This window comes from Protopterus annectens, chromosome 1.part2 (genome assembly GCF_019279795.1).
Source record: "Protopterus annectens isolate FY-2018-M chromosome 1.part2, PAN1.0, whole genome shotgun sequence".
Taxonomy (NCBI): domain Eukaryota; kingdom Metazoa; phylum Chordata; order Ceratodontiformes; family Protopteridae; genus Protopterus; species Protopterus annectens.
Genome location: NC_056727.1, coordinates 657,306,492 through 657,327,547, shown reverse-complemented (window position 1 = coordinate 657,327,547; position 21,056 = coordinate 657,306,492). Strand labels below are relative to the sequence as shown.

The 21,056-nt window shown below is 45.0% G+C and overlaps 1 protein-coding gene across 1 annotated transcript in view; it reads right to left on the bottom strand.

Annotated features, from left to right (window-relative positions):
* The window catches only part of HNRNPU (heterogeneous nuclear ribonucleoprotein U), a 548,643-nt gene that overhangs the window by 256,918 nt on the left and 270,669 nt on the right, over nt 1-21,056 (bottom strand). Inside the window, exon 10 of the mRNA XM_044058137.1 lies at nt 587-755. Within this exon, the coding sequence (XP_043914072.1) occupies nt 587-755 (169 nt within the window). The remainder of the gene's footprint in view (nt 1-586; nt 756-21,056) is intronic.

Here is a 21,056-nt window from a genome sequence, read left to right as displayed (position 1 = left end):
CTGCAATGGTAAATTCTACTGAGAACATTGAATATTTTAAAGTTTACCAAAGAGATAAAAGCAGGTATTGTACTCTGAGGACTAATCAAAAACAGCAGTCTAGAAATCACTGGTTTCTCAAGGACATGAGCTGCACTGGCTGTTTACATATGAAATTCCCATACAATTACCATCTTTGTGAGACCAACCTCTACGCTGGCAGGGATGAAAACCTGGCTGAATCAATAGCTCAGCTGAGTAGTAGACTAGTGTCCAGATTTAACAAAAATGGCTTTTCTTGAATAAAAGAAATATCAACTAATTTAGCCTCAAGCTGGAAGCTAGGTAACAAAGGACAGCAAAAACTTACCCAGGCAAGAATTCTATTATACTTTATTATAGAGGATTAACAATGCCCTGCAGTGTGTGCATATGGAACCTGCTTTCTAAACCTCAACCTCTCACTCATCTCTACAGTCATCACAAAAAGTTTGCAAGAAAGCAGTGCCAGCTTACAACAGTGACTTTGCTAACCCATTCTGGTAGGACCGACTACAAAGATGCAACAGCCTTAAAAAATATTGACAAAAGGATGCACTACTCTAACCTTTCATTTTGAGGACCGCATGCTCTGGAAGATCTTTTCCTTCAGTCTCCGCTTTCTTCTGTGTTCTCTGTTTATACTCCTCATCAGATGGGCAAACCACAACTGCTTTGCGCTGGTAACCTGCAAAGAGGCACATCTTTCTCCTCTGGGCAGCTGTAGAAACGTTTGTCTAAAAAAAACCCAACAACTGGAGTTTAGGCAACAGCTCAGTTTTGAAACTGCACTCAACTACAGAAGCCATTTCTTCTCTAGGTAAAAATGGGATAAGAAAAAAAGTGCATTTGTTCTTCCTTATTTGAGGCAATACACAGGATACCAGTTAGCTTTTCAAATGCAAATGTGTTAGGCAGGAGGCATCCAGTTTTCAGGCAGAATAAATTATATATACACACACACACACACACACACACACACACACACACACACACACACACACACAAGTACAGTTTTGTACCTACCATAAATGTAGATGTTAGAGTGGTTATGCTGCTGCAGTCATCACAGTCGGCCTGAATTCCAAAGCCTTGGTCCGGCGTCGGTTGTCATCGCTTCTTCCCCGACGTCAGTGCAGCAGGGGTATAAAAGAGGCAGCCGACGCCATTTTCTTCAGTTTTTCTTGCCCCAGATGTCAGGTGCCCCATACTAAGAAGGCAAAATAAGAAGTTTGCAAAACATACCTTAGTGCAACACAATGGTACTAGTTGTAGGCAAATACACCATAGACATGCATCCCAAGGTTGAAGCACATGGAGGTATAAGAAAGGCCTTGTTAGGTAGAGGGGATGGAGGGAGGGAGGGTAACCTGGACTGCAGCAGCATAACCACTCGAACATCTACATTTATGGTAGGTACAAAAGTGTACTATCTTCATCGTGCTATGCTGCTGCAGTCATCACACTTGGGTAGAGTCCCAAAGCTATGGTTGGGTGGTAGGAGCTAAACTGGGTTAGGCGAGTATGCCCTGTAGAACTGCAGTGGCAAACCCAGCTCCGGTTTTTGAATAAAGAGGAAGGTGGTAATGCTTGAAGGTGTGCATTGAACTCCAGGTAGCTGCCTCCAGAAAGTCCTTTGTTGGGACGCCACGGAGGAAGGCTGCTGAGGTTGCTGTAGCCCTGGTGGAGTGAGACCTAATACTAGCAGGCACTGCTTTCCCGTGGTGTGAGTAGCAAAAGCGGATGCAATGTGCTATCCATTTGGAGATGGTCAGTTTTGAAATAGCCTTTCCTTCTGAGCCTGGTGCATACGATACCAGGAGTTGGTCAGATTTTCTGAAGGCCTTTGTCTTGTCCAAATAGTAACGTAGCTGTCTGTGAATGTCCAGAGTGAAGGAGTCTTTCTCCTTTATTCTGTGTGTTTGGAAAAAAGGTGGGTCTGATTGAGAGCCACACTGGATACTACCTTTGGCATGAAGGAAGGGTTGGTGCGTAAAGATACACTGCCCTGATGGAAAATGATGAAAGGTTCCACTGCCATAAGTGCCTGCAGTTAGAGACTCTGCGTGCTGAGGTGATAGCTAGCAGCAGGGCTGTCTTCCATAAGTATTGAAGCTCTGCTGAAAAGGCTGGTTCGAAAGGAGGAAGTGTTCATTTTTCCAGAACAAAATTAAGGTCCCAAGTTGGAGTTGGTGGTTTTCTGGGGGGTCTTATTTTTTTGCTCCTCTGAGAAACTGCCTTAGCAAAGGATGGGAGAAAATGGGAGGAACCGTATCATACTTGAGCTGAAATAGCTGAAGTACGGATTTTTATTTATGAGAAAGAAAGGCCATTGTGCAGCATCTCAGTTAGATATTGAAGTATGTGCGGGATATTTGGGATGTCAGGATTTAGGCTTCAGGCCTGGCTCCATACACAAAATCTTTTCCATTTGTCTGAGTAAGTTTTTCTGGTGCTGGGCCTCCTGGCCTCCAAGATGACCTTCTGGACGTCCTTTGAGAGAAGTGTTGTTGGATAATTTAAGGTATTTTCCATGCAGCTAGATTTAAGGTCCTTAGCTGACTGAAGGATCTGAGAGTTTTGTTGGGTTAACAACAGAGGGAATTAAGATCCATGGAGGACTGAGTCAAGTTTCATAGTAGTGGGTACCAGTGCTGATGTGGCCAGTCCGGAGCAATTAGGATCATCTGTGGTCTCTCTGATCTGGCTTTCGGTAATACCTGGGTCAGTAGAGGCAGAGGTGGGAGGGCGTAGACTGAGAATGCTGTCCAACTGAATGATAGGGCATCCACTTTCCAGGCCTGGGGATAAGTCCTTGTGCAAAATGTTTGTAGCTGGCAATTGTTGGTTGAGGCAAACAGATCTATGTCTGGTGGTCCCCACCTTTGAGTTATCATTGAGAATACTTGTGGGTGTAGTCTCATATGCTGCCCGGTTAAAGAAACTCCAGCTCTACTCAGTGGCATACCGCCTGCTCAGAGGCGATCTGTGCCTGACTTATAAAGCCATGTCCAACCTGGAATTAATGGACATGCTGCACCTCAAAATCCAAATCCCATAGAGCTACGCGCTAGAGAGACTTGAACCTCAGCACTGAAATAAATAGGACATGCTGGAGGGACAGATTCATAACCCCAAGGCTCCCTTCACTGTGGAAAAAAAATCTCAGTCCAGGTTAGGCAGAGTCCCTCATCGACTCTCTTCAAGAGGAATCTTGAGGAGTGGATGGGAGATTGTACGTTTACCCCGGGTATCCCTTCTGTGTCACTGTTAGACAGCACAGTATACTAACCTCGAAAAAGGGCATAGCAAAATTAATTTAAAATGAGTGGCAAAAGCCAAACACACACTGGCTAGGCTTATAAATGCCCTAGGGCAGATAGCCTAGTATGAACCTATTAAGGTTTGTGGTCTGCACTCTTGGAGGAGAGGCTTGATCCTGCCCTTCTGAGCTGGGAATTTCTGGTTAAAGGCTTACTGTGCCTGCTTACCTGAACTGTTCTCTTTCTGAAGTATGTGCCTTGTTTGTTGTAGCCCAGAAGTTATAGGCCTAATTTCTCTCTTTCATTTCCCTGCTAATAAAAACCACATTTGTGCTTGTATTCAGCTCAGAGTGCCTGCCAGGTATCCTGCAGAGTTCTACAGCAGCAAAGAGAAGAGAATTTGGAGTGATTAAGTATTTATCCGCATTTTCTTGCTAACTAATTCTGCCAAAAATGCCAATTATTTAGCGATTCTGTGATTTAAACAGCTTGTCTCTACTACATATTGTACTTGTTTGCTGCCTGCACTTGAACCAATTCATTTTTGTGTTTAAAATAATCTGTTTAACTGTTGTAGGCTAGACACTAAACTGTGATAGCCATTATTTCTGTGCATTAAAGTGTTTTTTAAAGTGCAGTACTGAAGCAGGTCAAAAGGTGGGAGATGCCCCAGTCTTTGTGCAGAAAAAAGGTAAAAGCCTTAAATTTATTTCAGTCAGTTAAGCAGTAAAATGTTAAAATGCAGCAATCCAGGAATAGTATAGTTGTGTACACTTACCATAAATGTAGATGTTAAAGTGCATTCACTGTTGCAGTCATTACATCTGGGTAATCCTGCTGGCAGGTTGCCCTCAGTCGGCCTGAATTCCAAAGTCTTGGGACCTGCGTCAGCTGTGGTCGCCCCTTCCTGGACGTCAGGTCGTTTAGAGGTATAAAAGCAGTAGCAGACACCATTTTCTTTAGTTTTTCTTGCCCCAGAGGTCAGGTGCCCCCTAAAAGGGTAGTCAAAATTTATATGTATATATATAAAACTACATGTAGCAATATAAACTTTTTCATCCACAAGCAAATACACCACATAGGTTCCATCAGAAGGAAGGGGGGGGGGGTGGCGGGAGGGTAACCTGGACTGCAACAGTGAATACACACGAACATCTACATTTATGGCAAGTGTACACAACTGTACTATGTTAGTGTTTCACTGTTGCAGTCATTGCATTTGGGTAGATTCCCAAAGCTATGGTTGGGAGGCTGGAGCTAAACAGCATTATGAGCGGCTATGAGACAGTGCAGAACTGCAGTGGCAAAGCCTGCTCTGGATTTAGAATAGAGTGGCAGATAGTGTTTTGTAAAGGTGTGCACTGAACTCCAAGTAGTTGCCTCTAAAATGTCCTTGGTTGGTACTCCCCTGAGAAAGGCTGCTGAAGTGGCTGCAGCTCCTGTGGAATGTGGTCTAATGCCCTTAGGCAGTGGCTTGCCATGGTATAAGTAGCCGCACCGAATGCAGTGGCCTATCCACTTTGAAATAGTCTGCTTTGAGATGGTCTTTCCTTGTGATCCTGCAGCATATGCCCCTAGTAACTGCTCTTTCTGAAACCTTTGGTTCTGCCCAAGCAGAATCCAAGCTGTCTGTGTACGTCCAAAGAATGCAGAATTCTTTCCCCCTTGTTCTGTGGAGTTGGATAAAAAGTTGGTAGATGAATGGTTTGGTTAAGAGCCACACTGGACACCACTTTAGGCATAAATGTTGGGTTTCTCCTTAGACTCTGTCCGGATAAAAAATGATAAAAGGGTTCCACAGCCATGAGAGCCTGTAGCTCTGAGACCGGTCTTGCAGAATTTATTGCTAGGAGCAGAGCTGTTTTCCACGATAAACTTTATATCAGTAGTAGCAGCTGGCTCAAAATGAGGCAGAAGTTTTTCCAAGACATAGTTGAGGCCCCATGCAGGCACTGGTGATCTCCTTGGAGGCCTTAAATTTTTGGCTCCTTTGAGGTACTGTTTTAGTAAGGGATGAGAAATGACTGGTGGCTCTGCATTCTAATGAGCCAAAATGGCAAAGGCATGAATTTTAATAGATGAGAAAGTCAAGTATTGTAAAATCTGAGGAATAGTTGGCACAGCTATATCTGTTCATTGCGCCTGGTTCCAAGCACAGAATCTCTTCCATTTTTCAGCATAAGATTTTCTAGTACTAGGCCTTCTGGCGTCCAAAATGACAGCCATCACAGCTTTGCTGAGAGGTGTGTTTTGTATGACATTATCCTCCATGCTGCCAGGTTTAAAGTCCTGAGTTGGCTGTGCAGGATCTTTGCTGGGACAGTAGATGCGGTACTTGAGGTAAGGTCCAAGTTGGGCATTGAGACAAGCTCCTTAATGTTGGGTACCAGTGCTGGCAGGGGCAGTCTGGTGCAATCAGTATCATCTTTGGCTTTTCCTGTCTGACCTTTAGGTGCACCTTGGGGAGGAGAGGCAGAGGGGGAAAGGCATATACTGATAAATTTTTCCAGCTGAAGGATAGGGTGTCCACCTTCCATGCTTGTTCATAGGTTCATACTAGGCTATCTGCCCTAGGGCATTTATAAGCCTAGCCAGAGTGTGTGTGGCTTTCACCACCCCTTAGGATGAGAATACTATACCCATTAATTTGCTGTGCCTCTGTCCAGCAGTGATACAGAGATGATTCCCGGGGTAAACCTACGATCTCCCATCCACTCGTCAAGATTTCTCTTGAACAGAGTCAGTGAGGGGCTCTGCCTCACATGGACTGGGATTCTGTTCCATAGTGTAGGGAGTCTCTGGGTGATGAATCTGTCCCTCCAGCACATCCTATTTATATCCGTGTTGAGGTTTAAGTCTCTTGCTCTTGTGGCTCTGGTGGCTTTGGATTTTTTGAGGTGGAGCATGTCCATTAATTCCGGGTTAGACGTGGCCTTGTATGTCAGGCACAGATCACCTCTGAGCAGACGGTATGCGACTGAATAGAGCTGGAGTTTCTTCAGTCGGGCATCATTATGACATATGTTTGAGCCCTTTATCCTTTTGGTGTGGAACTTTTGGGGTCTTTCCAACTGCTGCAGGTGTCGGGTAAGGTACATGGGCGTTGTACTCAATCATTGGTCTGATAAGTGAAGAGTACAGGGGTACAATGACCTCTCCTGATCTGGATGTGAATCCCTTCATGATCAGGTGGGCAATGTAGAAGGTCTTCCTAACCACTTTGGCAATGTGAGTGTCAAAAGAGAGGTTACTGTCAACTTGGGTCCCCAGGTCCCTGATAACTTCTTCCGTGTTTAATGGATTACCACCTATGTGGTAATTAGGGGTTACCTTGTTTTTCCCAAAGGGTATGACTATACATTTTTTGGCATTTAGCTTAAGGCCATGGCTCTGGCACCAGTTATCCATTTCTATGAGACCTTTCTGGAGGATGTCGGTGTCTGATGGCGTGTGAACTATGGTGCCCAGTTTGCAGTCATCTGCAAATTTTGTCAACCACAATCCCCCTAGGTTTGCCTGCACTTCAGAAAAATAAATGCCGAACAAGAGGGGGCCCAGGACTGAGCCCTGTGGGACACCGCTCGTGACCAGCTTAGAGTCTGACATGGCACCAGCAACTCTAACCCTGTGTGTTCTGTCCTTGAGCCAGTTTGCAACCCATCTTGTGACATATGGGTTTACATCTAAGCTGGTGAGCTTTTCTATGATGCCCGAGTTGGGTATTGTGTCGAACGCTTTTGCTAGGTCAAGGTAGGCTGTGTGAACTGCCTTACCCTCATCAATGGCCTTAGTGACTGTTTCGAAAAAAGTCGACCAAGTTCAAGAGGCAGGATCTGCCCTTGACAAAGCCAAATTGGGTAGGATCCAGTGTCTGTAGGTCCCCAATGTCTTTATTTATGAGTTCCATTATGATCCTCTCCATAGCTTTGCAGACAAGGCTCGTCAAGCTTATGGGCGGTAATTTCAGGGTCCGTAGAAGCACCGCCTTTGTGGAGTGGGACCACAGTTGCCGTCGCCATTCTTTGGAGTGCGTATCCTGTAGTAAGGCTAAGATTAAACAGCAGCCTTATGTGTGGGTTTAGTTCCTCATTGAGTTCATGTAGCACACATCCGGGGACACCGTCCGGTCCCATTGATGCTGTTTTTTTTGCTTTAGAGAGAACAGCTCTCACCTGGGCATCTGAGATGTTTGGGAGGCTAGACTCTGGTGGGATAGATATTTCTCCTTTTGGGGGAGGGAGGGGTTTTGGACTGAACCTGTCTGCCAGTATGTTGGCAATGTCTGTGGGTTCAGTGATTTTTTTTATCATTTTGGACTAATTCTGAGCATATCTGGGAGTTTCCACTCAGGTTTCTAACATAGCTAAAGAAGGCTTTATGATTGTCTTTTGTGTCATTAGCGATTTTTCTCTCAAAGTTGGCCTTGGATGATTTTATGAGTGATCGTAGTTTTTTGCTAGTATTGATCAGAGATGCCTTCCCATTTAAGGATTTTGCTCTCATGTAGTAGCTTTCTCCTCTTGTTGTAGAGTTTGTTTATGGCTGGAGTCCATCAGACCGGGCGCCTGCCTTTGGTGGAAAGGGTCTTGATTTTATTACTGATTGCTTGATCCATACATTCCTGGAGGTGCTCGTAGAAGGCATTTGTAAGGGTTTCAGCAGCGTGGGTTGTGGTTTCCACTGGCTCGGGGGGCCTTGAAGGATACCACTCCAGTCTTAAGTGTGAAGTTTGCTTTTGAGAAGTTCTTCACTGTGGTATTTTTTGCTGAGGTATGGGGCGGGATGTGGATCTCCAGTGAGATTAATTTATGGTCTGATTTCACCAATGAGGGATATACTTCCGGTGTGGAGCATTTTGTCCCCATGTTTGTGATGATCAGGTCTAGTATATTTTCTCCTCTTGTGTGAATGGTGACTAGTTGTTCCATAGCATTTGAGTTTATGAACTCAAGGAACCTTTGGGCTAGGGTGTTGGGGCTTGAGTAATGTTCCCAGTCTATGTTTGGGTAGTTGAAGTCACCCAATATGATGGTGTTTGGAGAGACATTTATACTCTCCAGTGTCTTCAGGAAGGCTGTGTGGGTTTCCTGAGTTTGAGAAGGTGGTCTGTAGCATGTTACCAACTGTAGGGCAGTTTTACCTATGGTTAATTGCACCTGGATGGTCTCCGATGCTTCGTGCGTTGCCACTAACCTGGAGGTGTGGGTATCCTTTATGAATATGGATACTCCCCTCCTTTTGTGGTTCGGTCCGGATTTTGGGGCGGAACGCATGATATGAGGTATAACCTGATAGTGCTGGGGTGCTCTCAGGAGCCTTGAACCAGGTTTCAGTCACAGCACAAACATCGATGTCCTCCATACTGAGGAGGGCTTTGAGGGCGTGCATCTTGAGGTTTAGACTTCTGGCATTGAGCAGTATTACCCTTAGTTTTCTCCATTTTGTTTTCTAGGTAGGTTTATCATTTGAGCCGTGCCTAAAAAGGCACTATGGGGTGGCAGAGCCTTTGCCAATATCCGGAGCCCAGGGTGACAGGTGCAAGCCGTCCCTTGCGAAGCAGCGTGGCTTGTCAAGCATGTCATCCCAGGCAGACAGACATTGGATCCCCTTAGAATGACACCAGTAATTAAGCCAATTATTAAAGCTGATCATTTTGTCTCTGTATTGTGGCATCATTCTTGGTGAGGGTAGGATACTGCTCAGGGTCAGGGTCATACCGGCCTGGGCTACATAATCTGAGAGCTCCTCTATGTCTCTTTTCATGTAGTCCAGGGAGGTACGTCTCAGGTCGTTCACACCGGCATGGACAATGACAGAGTCATACTTGTACTTGCTGTGTCCGTGATAAATCCTTGTGCAGAATCTCCTTAGTTGGTAGTTGTGAGGAGAGGCAAATAGATCTATGTCCGGGCATCCCCATTTCCTTATGCTGAAGACTTGTGGATCCAGCTGCCACTCGCGAGGATCCATGAGGTTTCTGCTTAGTCTGCCAGAGTATTTACTTCCTGGAAGGAATTGTGCCTGCAGATGTACTTGCTAAGTCAATGCTGTGTCCCACAAAGTCATGGCTAGTCTGCAAAGGGGGTAAGAATGTGTGCCCCCTGCTTGTTTATATACCACATGACCGTGGTGTTGTCTGCCTTTCTCAGTAGTTGTCCTGATGAAGTAGGTCCTTGAAGGCTGTCAGGGCATTTTGAACAGCTAGCATCTCTTTTTGATTGATATGTAGATGCATTTGGTTTGAGGTCCATGTTCCCTGAATGCATCTTCCAGCCATGTGGGCCCCCCCAGGCATAATCTGATGCATCCGTGTCTGCCTGGCTGGGGGTAATGTGAATGGCTGTCCCTTGTTTTGGTGACAAGCCTTTGCCCACCATCAAAACTCCTGTTGCAAGCAGGGAATGAGAGTAATTATAGTTTCCAGGCTGTGGCAATGTTGAGTCCAAACACTTTTTAGGTACCATTGAAGTTTCCTCATATGTAGTCTTGCATATGGAATTAGTAGGATGCCATGAAGCCCAAAGCCTGCAGAATTTTTCTTGCAGATAACTGGGCCTTTGTTGCTAACATTTCGAAATAGGCAAGTCAGTTGCCTTTGTCTGGTGGGAGATGAGCCATCTGGGCAGTTGTATTTAAGCTTGCACCCAGGAATATTATCTCTTGAGAGGGTACTAGTTTTGATTTCTTTTCATTGACTGTGTACCCTAGGCATGTTAGAAGGGTTTTCACAAATGCCAGATGCTGTAGAAGGATGTCCTTGTTCTCTGCTTGAATGAGACAAGTAGTCAAAGTAAGGATATATTTGTATTCCTCAGTCTGCAGAATGCAATTACTGGTGTCAGGCACTTTGTAAAGACCCTGGGCGCAGTAGATAAGCCAAAGGGAAGTGCAGAGAATTGGTAATGCATTGAGCCATCCTTGAATCTGAGGCATCTTCTGCATATTTGTCTGATTGGGACATGCAGGTATGCCTCTTAGGTTTAAAGTTACAAGCCAAGCGTTCTTGCCCAGCATTTTGAATTTTGGTATATCCAGGAATGTGTTCAGAATTGAAAAGTCCAGTATTGGCCTCCAGGCTTTGTCCTTTCTGGGTACCAAGAACAGTGGAGTAAAATCCTTGTCCCTGCTCTTGCACTTGTTGAATGGCCCTCATGTCCATGAGGGAGGAGACGTTTTTGTGCCTCTGCCCACTGATTTTTTTGGCAGATCTGGCCAGCAGTTTGCCTTTGGCAGGGTATGGAAATGAAGCCCTGTGACACGATATTTAGAACCCACTTGTCCTGGGTTATAACGTGCCAATTTTGAGAAAAAAGTGCTAATTTTCCCCCTAAGGGTACTGCCAGGAAATTAAGTGCTTGGTGCAGGCAGGAGGAAGTCATTGGGACTGTTTCCTGTAAGGGTGGGATTGGTCTTCTCCACTTCTGGAGGTAGAAGCACCCCAATTGCTTTGACCTGTATGAACCTTGCGCCTGAGATCTGCCTCTAGGGCGTCTGGGTCTGCCCCTTTGAGGTCTGTCTGACACAGAAAAGGACCAATTCTTTGTTGGCCAGTGTCTCCTAAACCTAGGCGGCTGTACTTGTAAGAAATCTTTGACAGTTTGCATAGATTTAGCCTTGTCCTCCATTTCCTTTAACACCTCTTCTGCCTTAACACAAAACAAAGTAGTATGCTGTAAAGTTGCATCTAATAATTTAACTAACATGATCAGGCAGATTTTGTTTTTAACAAAGCATGCCTTCTAATTACAGCATCTGTAACTGTGGCCTTGCAGGAGGCCCCTTGAGTCAAATCCACATTGCAAAGCATGCTTTCCAACTTGTTCAGCTGCATGCAATATATCCTGCATTTCCTTGTTTTCTGCACATTGAGTTTAACATTTTCTGTTTAAGCAATGCCAAGACATGTTGCTGATATTTCAGCATATGAAACAGTTTAAGGCCCTTATAGCAAAGGTAGCAGATGTGTAAACCTTTTTTACCCATCTATCCAGAGCCCTAGAATCCTTGTCAGAAGGGGTAGGTTTTTTTGCAGTGGAAGCCTTAACTCCCTTGGGACCCTGAGAGAGAGTTTCTGGGTCTGCAGCAGGGTTTTTAAAAAGGAATTTAAGTGAGTCTGGAACCCTGTAATATCTGTCAGGCTTAACAGGAGCTGGAAGCAAGGAGACAGGGGTAAGGCTAGACTCCGAAAACACATCTACAATGTCTAACACAAAAGGGATGGCTAGTGGCTTGTGCCAAGGTAGTAACAGGAAATCCCCGAGCCTCTTTTTAGATTCTGAAAAATCTTGGCTCTCCCAGTGGGAATGCTCCCTCATGGTATGCAAGGTTTCCCCCAAAGGAATAGTCCTCAGGAGGAGAAGCTGGAGGAATCGAGTCCAACATCAGAATCCTCATAGGGGGAAAAGAATATTCCTGATCAGAAAGAAATGGAAACCTGATCTGAAGATTCATAGTCTCTTGCCTAGGCCGGTTATCAGGAGGGGGATGGGAACCCCTGATCAAGGTAATCCAGTCTTTGGCCATTTTGAGCATCTGTTTTTTGGGCATGTAGGCCTGTCCACGTGGCTCGATTTTGCTTTTGTCTTTGAAGGTGCTTTTAGTCTTTGCCTTTGAAGTCGGTTTAATATATAGATGTTAGGGTCTGATACACCCTCAGAAGCCGGTGCCTGCTCAGCGGCTCCGGACCCATCTCAAGGATTAACGTCAGAGGCTCCAATACCTGGAGTTTCCAGCGGCATGGCCAACTCCACGTGGAAGTCGGTAGCAGCCTGCGACTCTAAAGTAGCGGTCAGGGGCTGCAAAAGCGCCTGAGAACAGGTGACCGACTTAAGAGAAGCTTCTTTATTAGTTTTGGGCCTCTGCTGTCTTTCCTTTTTCTTTGTGTTTTTTTGTGAACTCCGGTAGTCGGATGGCTTTCAGACTACATTTCTGGATAATTAAACCTGCGTCCAAAGTAGTTTAAAGCAAAATCATACAGACGCTTAGTGCATTGGTTAAAGCTAGCACAAAAGATAACCCAGAAAGTTATGATCAGGGCCTAGGCAAGGAATACAGTAAGAATGAAAGTCCTTATGAAGTATTTGCTTCCCACAAGAAATACAATTAACTTTCTGACCAGTTCTGGAGCAAGAAAAAAACAGTTTCCCCAATGGGGTACTTAGCTTTATAGAATACGTCGGATCTGAAATTCGAACTCGAAAATCTCAGGAGTCTGCCGACCGGCACTTGTGAACTGCTTCTGCTTCGGGCACTGCGCGGCAAGAAAGTCTAAAGAAAATGGCGTCAGCTGCTTTTATACCTCTGACGACCTAACGTCAGGGAAGGGGTGACGACAGCCGACACAGGACCCAAGACTTTGGAATCCAGGCCGACTGAGGGCAACCTGCCAGCAGGATTACCCAAATGTAATGACTGCAACAGTGAAACACGAAGAACATGTACAAATGTTCGCATGTGATTTGCTGTTGACTGAAGTGGGTAATGCATGGGTGCATATAAAAGGCAGATAAACTTGCAAATCAAGATTTGTAGGGTATTTGTATGTTATGTACTGCATTTTATGCAGGGTGAACAACAAGAGAATTAAATAAAAGAATGTATGCTGTAAGTGTGCAACATGATAAAATGCTTTAAGCAAGCATTATAAGGACAAGTGCAATGTAAATTTTAAGTTTTGTGTTTTGGATGAAGTTTTGGAAGCAGATAAATTTGATGCAGAAGAATTGAGTTGGAAGGAGTATGAATGGCAAGTAAAATTGAACGCTTGCCATCCACCTGGTTTGAATGACAGAAAGGAGTTCAGTGCTTTCCTTAAAAGGAAAAAATTAATGTCATGTGACATCATAGATAGTGTGTACTTAAGGATTGTAATTTTTGTAACATTATACAGTTTGAAGTCCTTAGTGGATGAAAACGCTTACTGTTTGTGTGTTGAATTAAAAGTTGTCATCTTTTTGTAGCTCTGGTTCAGTTTAATTCATTTACACAAATACATGAAAACAAACTGAAGCTAAATAAAAATCTGCAAAAGCAAGAGAGACCTCCAAAAGCAGACACCCAAGCAACCTCCACACCCCATCACAAACCATGAAACACATACTTCACAATCAGTGTGCCATGCAATCACAGCCCTTAAGGCAAAATAACATACCCAACACACTAGTAATAGGCAACTCTATAGTCAGGCACACTGATGTCCCACTAACTAGGCGGGACAAGGAGAAGGTTACAGTTAAGCTGCCTGTCAGGCGCCAGGATCCGCCACATAAGTACTCCGGTCGCTGCAGAACAAGTACAAATACGACCGTCATTGTCCATGTTGGTGTGAATGATCTGAGACGTACCTCCCTGGACTACATGGAAACATGCAAGAGCTCTGATCACGTAGCCCAAGCCGGTATGACCCTGATTAGCATCCTGCCCTCACCAAGAATGATGCCACAGTATAAAGAAAAAAAGTTATCAATTTCAACAATTAGCTAAGTTTATGGTGTCAAAGGGGATCCATTATCTGTCCGCCTGGTATGACATGCTCGACAAGCCACATTGCTTCGCAAGAGATGGTTTGCACTAGTCACCCTTAGGCTTTTGAATACTGGCAAAGGCTTTTGCCACCCCCATAGTGCCTTTTTTTAAGCAAGGCTCAAGAGACAAACCCACCACTGTAAATAGCACAAGTAACCAAAACTAACTGTAATGCTACTCAATGCCAGAAGTCTAAACCTCAAAATGCATGCACTCGAGGCACTCCTCAGTATGGAGAAAATAAACATCTGTGCAGTAACAGAAACCTGGTTTAAGGCTCCAGAGAGCACCCCAGCACTACCAAGCTCTCTCATACCATACTTTTCGGCCACAGAACCCAGACCAAAACACAAAAGGCGGGGGTGTATCCATATTCATCAAGGATACCCACACCTCCAGGTTAGTGGCGCAGCACAATGCCTCAGAGATATGTGCAACTAACGGGCAAAACTGCAATTCAAATTGTAGCTTGCTACATATCACCCACCATGACCCAAAGCCCCCATTCCGTGTTTCTGGAGACACTGGAAAACATGAAGGTCCTACCAAATGCCCTAATATTGGGTTATTTCAATTACCCAAACATTAACTGGGAGAACTATTCAAGTACTAACTCCCTTGACCAATGCTTCCTAGAATTTATAACCCAACGTCTTGGATCAACTGGGCAACCCCCTCCACCAGAGGTGACAACATATGGGATCTGGTCATCACCAACATGGGCAACCGGTGTTCTACACCAGAGGTCAACCCCTCACTGGTTAGATCAGACCATAGACTAATCACTCTGGATATCCACATTCCACCCCCAATCAAGGAAACCATAGTGAAACTTTTCAAAAGCGAACTTCACGTTACTTAAGACTGAAGTGGAAAGGTTCACAGCCCCCATGCTAAAGGACAACGCTGTCCAAGCTGTTGAATCCCTTACAAAGGCACTGAGCACCTGCAAGAATACATGGATCATGCTATCCCAAGCAAAACAAAGACTCACTCCTCCAAGAAAAGGAAAACAGACTGGTGGATCCTTGCCATAAACAAGCTATACAATAGGAAGAAACTAGTACAGAAAAGAGTAAAATCCCAAGAAAGAAAGACATCCCTGATCAATATTGTCAAGAAACTGCGATCCCTCAAAATTATCCAAGGCTAGCTTTGAAAGAAAAAATTGCCAAGGACTCCAAAGATAACCACAAAGTGTTCTTCAGCTATGTCAAGAACCTAAGTGGAAACTCTCAGATCTGCTCAGAGTTGGTACAGAATGGCGCAAAATACACTGAACAGACCGATATTGCCAACATTCTGGCAGATAGGTTTAGAGCAAACTTCACCCCCCTCTCACCCCCTATAAGGGCCCATAACCATGCCAGAAGAATGTAGTGCCCAGAATCAGACAGATTAAAACGGCCCTATCCAAAGCCAAACCACAGCGTCAATGGGACCGGTGTCCCAGGCTGTGTCTTACACAAACTCCAAAATGAACTAACCCCTCACCTAAACACACTGTTCAAACTCAGCCTCTCTACAGGCTACGTACACAGAGGTGCACCGCAACAGTTATCCCGTTCCACAAAGGTACAGCCATAACGGAACCAGGGAATTACTGCCCTATAAGCCTGACTAGCCTGGTTTGCAAGGCTGTGGAGTGCATCATGGAACTCTAACAGACATTGGGAACCTCCAAACATTGGACCCAACCCAGTTCGGCTTTGTTAAGGGCAGATCATACCTACTAAACCTGGTAGACTTTGAGACAGTTACCAAGGCTTTAGATGAGGGAAAGGAGGTCCACACAGCCTACCTAGACCTCGCAAAGGCTTTCAACACTATTCTCCATTCTGGTATTATAGACAAGCTTACCAGCCTGAACATAAACCTCTAAGTCACGAGATGGGTTGCCAATTGGCTCGGATAGAACCCACATGGGGAGAGGTGCAGGCTCTAGGTCAGACTAAACCGGTTACAAGTGGCATTCCCAGGGCCCAGTCTTGTGACTCCTCCTGTTCGGTATATACTTCTCAGAGGTAGACAAGCACAGGAGGACTATGGCTGACCAAGTTTGCAGACGACTGCAAACTGGGGGCCATAAGTGACTCTCCAGCTGATACAGATATCCTCCAGAAGGAACTCACTGAGACGGACACCTGGTGTCAAGATCATGGCCTCAAGCTAAACGTCAAAAAGTGCAATGTCATTCCCTTTGGAAAAAACAGTACCTGCAAACTACCACATACGTGGTAGTCCCCTAAATACAGAAAATGAAATAAGGTATCTGTGGACACAAGTAGATAGTAATCTCTCCTTTTATAATCATATTGCCAAGGTGGTTAGAAACTCCTATGTGGCCCACCTAATCACAAAAGGGTTCGCATCTAGTACAAAAAGGTGGTTATTGTGCTCCTCTACTACTCATCAGACCCATCATAGAGTACAACGCCCCATTTGGGATGTACCTTACAAGACACCTGCAACAGCTGGAAAGACCACAGAAGTACCTCACCAAAAGATTACTGGCCTCAAACAGATGCCCTATGCAGCCCGTCTGTAGAAACTACAGCTGTACTCTGTTGCATATCAGCTACTCAGTGGTGATCTCTGCCTGACATACAAGGCCATGTCCAAATCAGAATTGGACATGCTCCACCTAAAAAAAAAAAATCCCCGAGGAGCCACACGCTCTAAGGATCTAAACCTCACCATAACGAGAAACAGGACTTGCTAGAGGGATAGATTCCTGTCCCGGAGACTCCCCATGCTTTGGACAGGATTCCAATCTATAGCCCCTCACTAACACTCTTCAAGAGAAACCTTAACGAGTGGATGGAAAACAGAAAATTTACCCCAGGAATCACTGCAGTGGCTCTGCTGGACAAAGGCACAGGGAACTAAAGTACAGTTTTGTACCTACCATAAATGTAGATGTCTGATAGGTATGCATCTGCAGTCATAACAAATGGGTTGTCCTGCCTCAGGCAGCCCTTCGGTCGGCCGGATTCCAAAGTCTGGGTCTGGCCTCGGCTGATGTCGCACTTCACCCGACGTCATAGCTGCTGGGGTATAAAGGCATCAGCCGGCACCATTTTCCTCTGTTTCTTGCCCCAGATGCCAGGTGCCCTCTAGGAAGGCTAAATTTGGATAAATGCAGATAATTCCAAACAGTAGAAAGCAAAATATATATATACATACAAACAAATACACCATAATAGATTCCCCCAGCTAGCTAAAAGAGGGGTAAGTACCCTAGGAATACCACAGAGGGGAAGGAGGGTGGGTAATCCTGACTGCAGATGCATACCTATCGGACATCTACATTTATGGTAGGTACAAAACTGTACTATGTCCTTCAAGGATGCATCTGCAGTCATAACAAATGGGTAGAATACCATAGCCAAACTGGGGGAGGAGGCACTAAGATAATGATGGTGTAGTTAAGATCCCTTGTAAAACAGCAGTTGCAAAACCTGCTCTGGATCTGGAGTATAAAGGAAGATTATAATGCTTGGCAAATGTATGCACGGAGCTCCAAGTAGCAGCTTCTAAAATGTCTTTGGTAGCCACTCCTCGTAGGAAAGCTGTAGTGGTGGCTGTAGCTCTTGTGGAGTGAGGCCCGATATTTTCAGGAGTTGCCTTTCCATGAAATGAGTAGCAGAATCGAATGCAATTTCCTATCCATTTTGAGATTGTCTGTTTTGAAATTGCTTTTCCTTGCACTCCTGTTGCATATGCTACCAGAAGCTGGTCAGTTTTTCTGTTGGCCTTGGTTCTGTCCAGATAGTAGCGCAGTTGTCTGTGTACATCCAAGGTGTGTAGTAGTTTTTCCCCCCTGTTCTGTGGGTTAGGGAAGAATGTAGGTAAATGTATGGCTTGGTTCAAGGATACCCTGGATACCACCTTTGGCATAAAAGTAGGATTGGTTCTCAGAGACACCCTATCCTGATGGAAGATTAGGAAAGGCTGCACTGCCATTAATGCCTGCAACTCAGATACCCTTCTTGCTGAAGTGATTGCTAGCAGGAAGGCAGTTTTCCAAGATAAGAACTGTAAGTCTGCTGTTGCTGCTGGTTCAAAAGGGGAAAGTGTTAATTTTTCTAGCACAAAATTGAGATCCCATGCTGGCAAAGGTGGTTTCCTTGGAGGCTTTACATTTTTGATCCCTCTCAAAAATTGTCTGAGGAGAGGATGAGAGAAGACAGGAGGATCCATGTTGTACTCTGCTGAAATTGCTGATGCATAAATCTTAATGGAAGAATAGGACAGGCCATTGTGGTACAATTCTGCCAAGTATTCCAGGATGTGTGTTAGGTTTGCTAGTGTGACATTTTCTCCCTTTTCTGCACTCCAAATGAGGAATCTTTTCCATTTGGCTGAAAATGTTTTCCTTGTGGAGGGTCTGCGAGCCTCCAGGATAATGTCCTTAACCCTCCGAGATAAATCAAGTTGGTTTTGTTTTATGCAATTTTCCAAGCAGTTAGCTGCAGTGTTTTAAAGTTTGGATGCAGGGTCTTGTAGTTGTTCTGCGTTAGAAGTAAAGGACATAGAGGTAGATGCCATGAATGCATCAGAGACATGTTTCTCAGTAGTGGGTACCAATGTTGCCTTGGCCAGTCTGGAGCTATCAGAATTACCTTTGGCTGTTCTTCTCTGATCTTCAGTAGAACTTTGTACATCAAAGGAAGAGGTGGAAAGGCATATACTCTGTCAGGTCCTTCCAGCTGAAAGAAAGGGAGTCCACCCTCCAGGCAAGTGGGTGGTGTACCCTTGAGCAGAATTTCTTCAGTTGGTGGTTGTGTGGGGAGGCAAACAGGTCTATCTCTGGCATTCCCCATTTCTTTGTTATGGTTTTGAAAATATCTGGATGCAGCATCCATTCGTGAGCATCCGTGGTAGTCCTGCTTAAGCTGTCTGCTAGTGAATTCTCTTTTCCTGGTACAAATTTGGCCTGCAGTTGGATGTTGAGATTCAGGGCCAAGTTCCACAGGTCCATTGTCGTCCGGCATAGAGGGTATGAATGTGTGCCTCCCTGTTTGTTGATGTACCACATGACTGTGGTATTGTCCGTCCTTATCAGCAGGTGTCCTTGCTGGATGAATGGTCTGAATGCCTCGATTGCATGTTTCACTGCCAGCATCTCCTTTAGGTTTATGTGTAGATTCAGCTGGTCTTGTGACCATAGGCCTTGGATACACTTGTCTTCCATGTGTGCCCCCCAGCCTAGGTCTGAGGCGTCCGTGGCGATGGTCTGCCTTGGATGTGGTTTGTGGAAAGGCAATCCTCTGTTTATCTGACAGGCCTGAGCCCACCACAGGAATTTTTTTTCAGACATGGAATGATTGGTATCTGGGCTTCTAGACTGTGTCTGTGCCGAGACCATACATTCCTTAGGTACCATTGTAACTTTCTCATATGCAGTCTGGCATGTGGGATCAATATTATGCAGGATGCCATGTAACCCAGGGCCTGCAGGACTTTCCTTGCAGTGAGCTGAGTTTGTCTTGATAATGCCATGAAATAGACTGGTAGTTGCTTTTGTTTTTCCTCTGTGAGAACTGATTTATTGTGTCCAGTTCTGCACCCAAAAATGTTATCCTTTGAGATGGCACTAGTCTTGACTTTTGTATGTTGACTGTGTATCCCAAGGCTTGCAGCAGTTGTATGACATTGGCCAAATCCTTTATTAATTTTGTCTTGTTGTCCGCTTGTATTAGGCAGTCGTCCAGGTATGGGTAGATTTGAATTCCCTGAAGCCTGCAATGAGCAATTACTGATGCCAGGCATTTCGTGAATACTCTGGGCGCAGTAGATAAGCCAAAGGGCAATGCTGAGAATTGATAATGCTCTGATCCTGCAAGAAATCTGAGGTGTCTTCTGCAATCTGGTCATATAGGGGCGTGCAGGTATGCCTCCTTGAGATCTAGAGTCACCAGCCAAGACTCCTTGCCCAACATGGGAAGAAGTTGCTGTAGGGTCAGCATTTTGAATTTTGGAACAATGAGGTATGTGTTCAGTGCGGACAAATCGAGAATAGGCCTCCATTGATTTTCTTTTCTTGGTACAAGGAATAGTCTGGAGTAAAATCCTTGGCCTTGTTCCATAGATGGTACCTTTTCTATTGCTCTCATCCTTAGTAAACTGATGATTTGTTTTAGAGCCTCTGATTTCTGGCTTGGTGGAAGGTTTGGCATTCCTCTCTTTTTTGGTAGAGTGTGGAAGTGAAACCTGTAGCCCTTGTCTATTGTTTGTAAAGTCCATTTGTCTCCTGTAATACAATGCCAATTTCTTGAGAATAAGGCTAGCTTTCCGCCCAAGGATGCTTCCAGTTGTTCCCTGGAAGGCGGAATCAGAGCCAAGTCATTGTGTCTGTCCTGTAGAAGTAGTTGCAGTCGCAGCTGTGGCGGCACTTCTTTGGTTGACAGGTTGCCACTGACGACCCCTGTAGGCACCCCTAGATTGACCTCTGCCTCTTGGGCGTCTATTTCTGCCTCTGTGCTCTGGAGCTGTCTGGAAAGGACCAATTCTTTGAAGGCCAATTTCTGCTAAACCTCGGAGGTTGGACCTGCAAAAAATCCTTGACTGGACAGATTTTGCTTTTTCTTCCACTTTCTTTAGAACCTCCTGTGCAGGGGAGCCAAACAAACTGTTTCTCCATAGGGGCATCCAGGAGTTTAGACTTAACATGGTCTGGTAAGGATTGTTCTTTTAACCAGGCATGCCTTCGAATCACTGCTCCCAGTCATAGCTGATCTAAATGAAGCCTCCAGTGCATCACAGCCACATTTTAAGAAATGATTACTGACCTGCTGAGAATTGTGTACCAAATCCTGAAGGGACTTACGGTCTAAAGGTTCAGGGAAGGCCAGCTTTTTATTCAGCTGATCTAACAAAAATTCCTGGTACTGTATCATGTGAAATTGACAGTTTAAAGCCCTGGCAGAAAGAGTAGCAGATGTATAAACCTTTTTACCCCATCTTTCTAAAGCTCTAGATTCTCTTTCAGATGGTAGTGGGTTTTTGGCAGAGGCAGCTGCAACACCTTTAGGGCCCTGAGAAATGGTTTCTGGGTCTGCAGCATGAGCCTTATACAAGTGGTAGTGAGAATCCGGGACCCTGTAGTATCTGTCAGGCTTTGCAGGGGCCGGGGGAAGAGAATCAGGGGCAGTACTGGCATCATTGTATGCATCATCGACAACAGATAATACAGGTGGAATGGCTAAAGGCCTATGCTGTGGTAAGTGTAAAAAAGTCCTTAGCCTT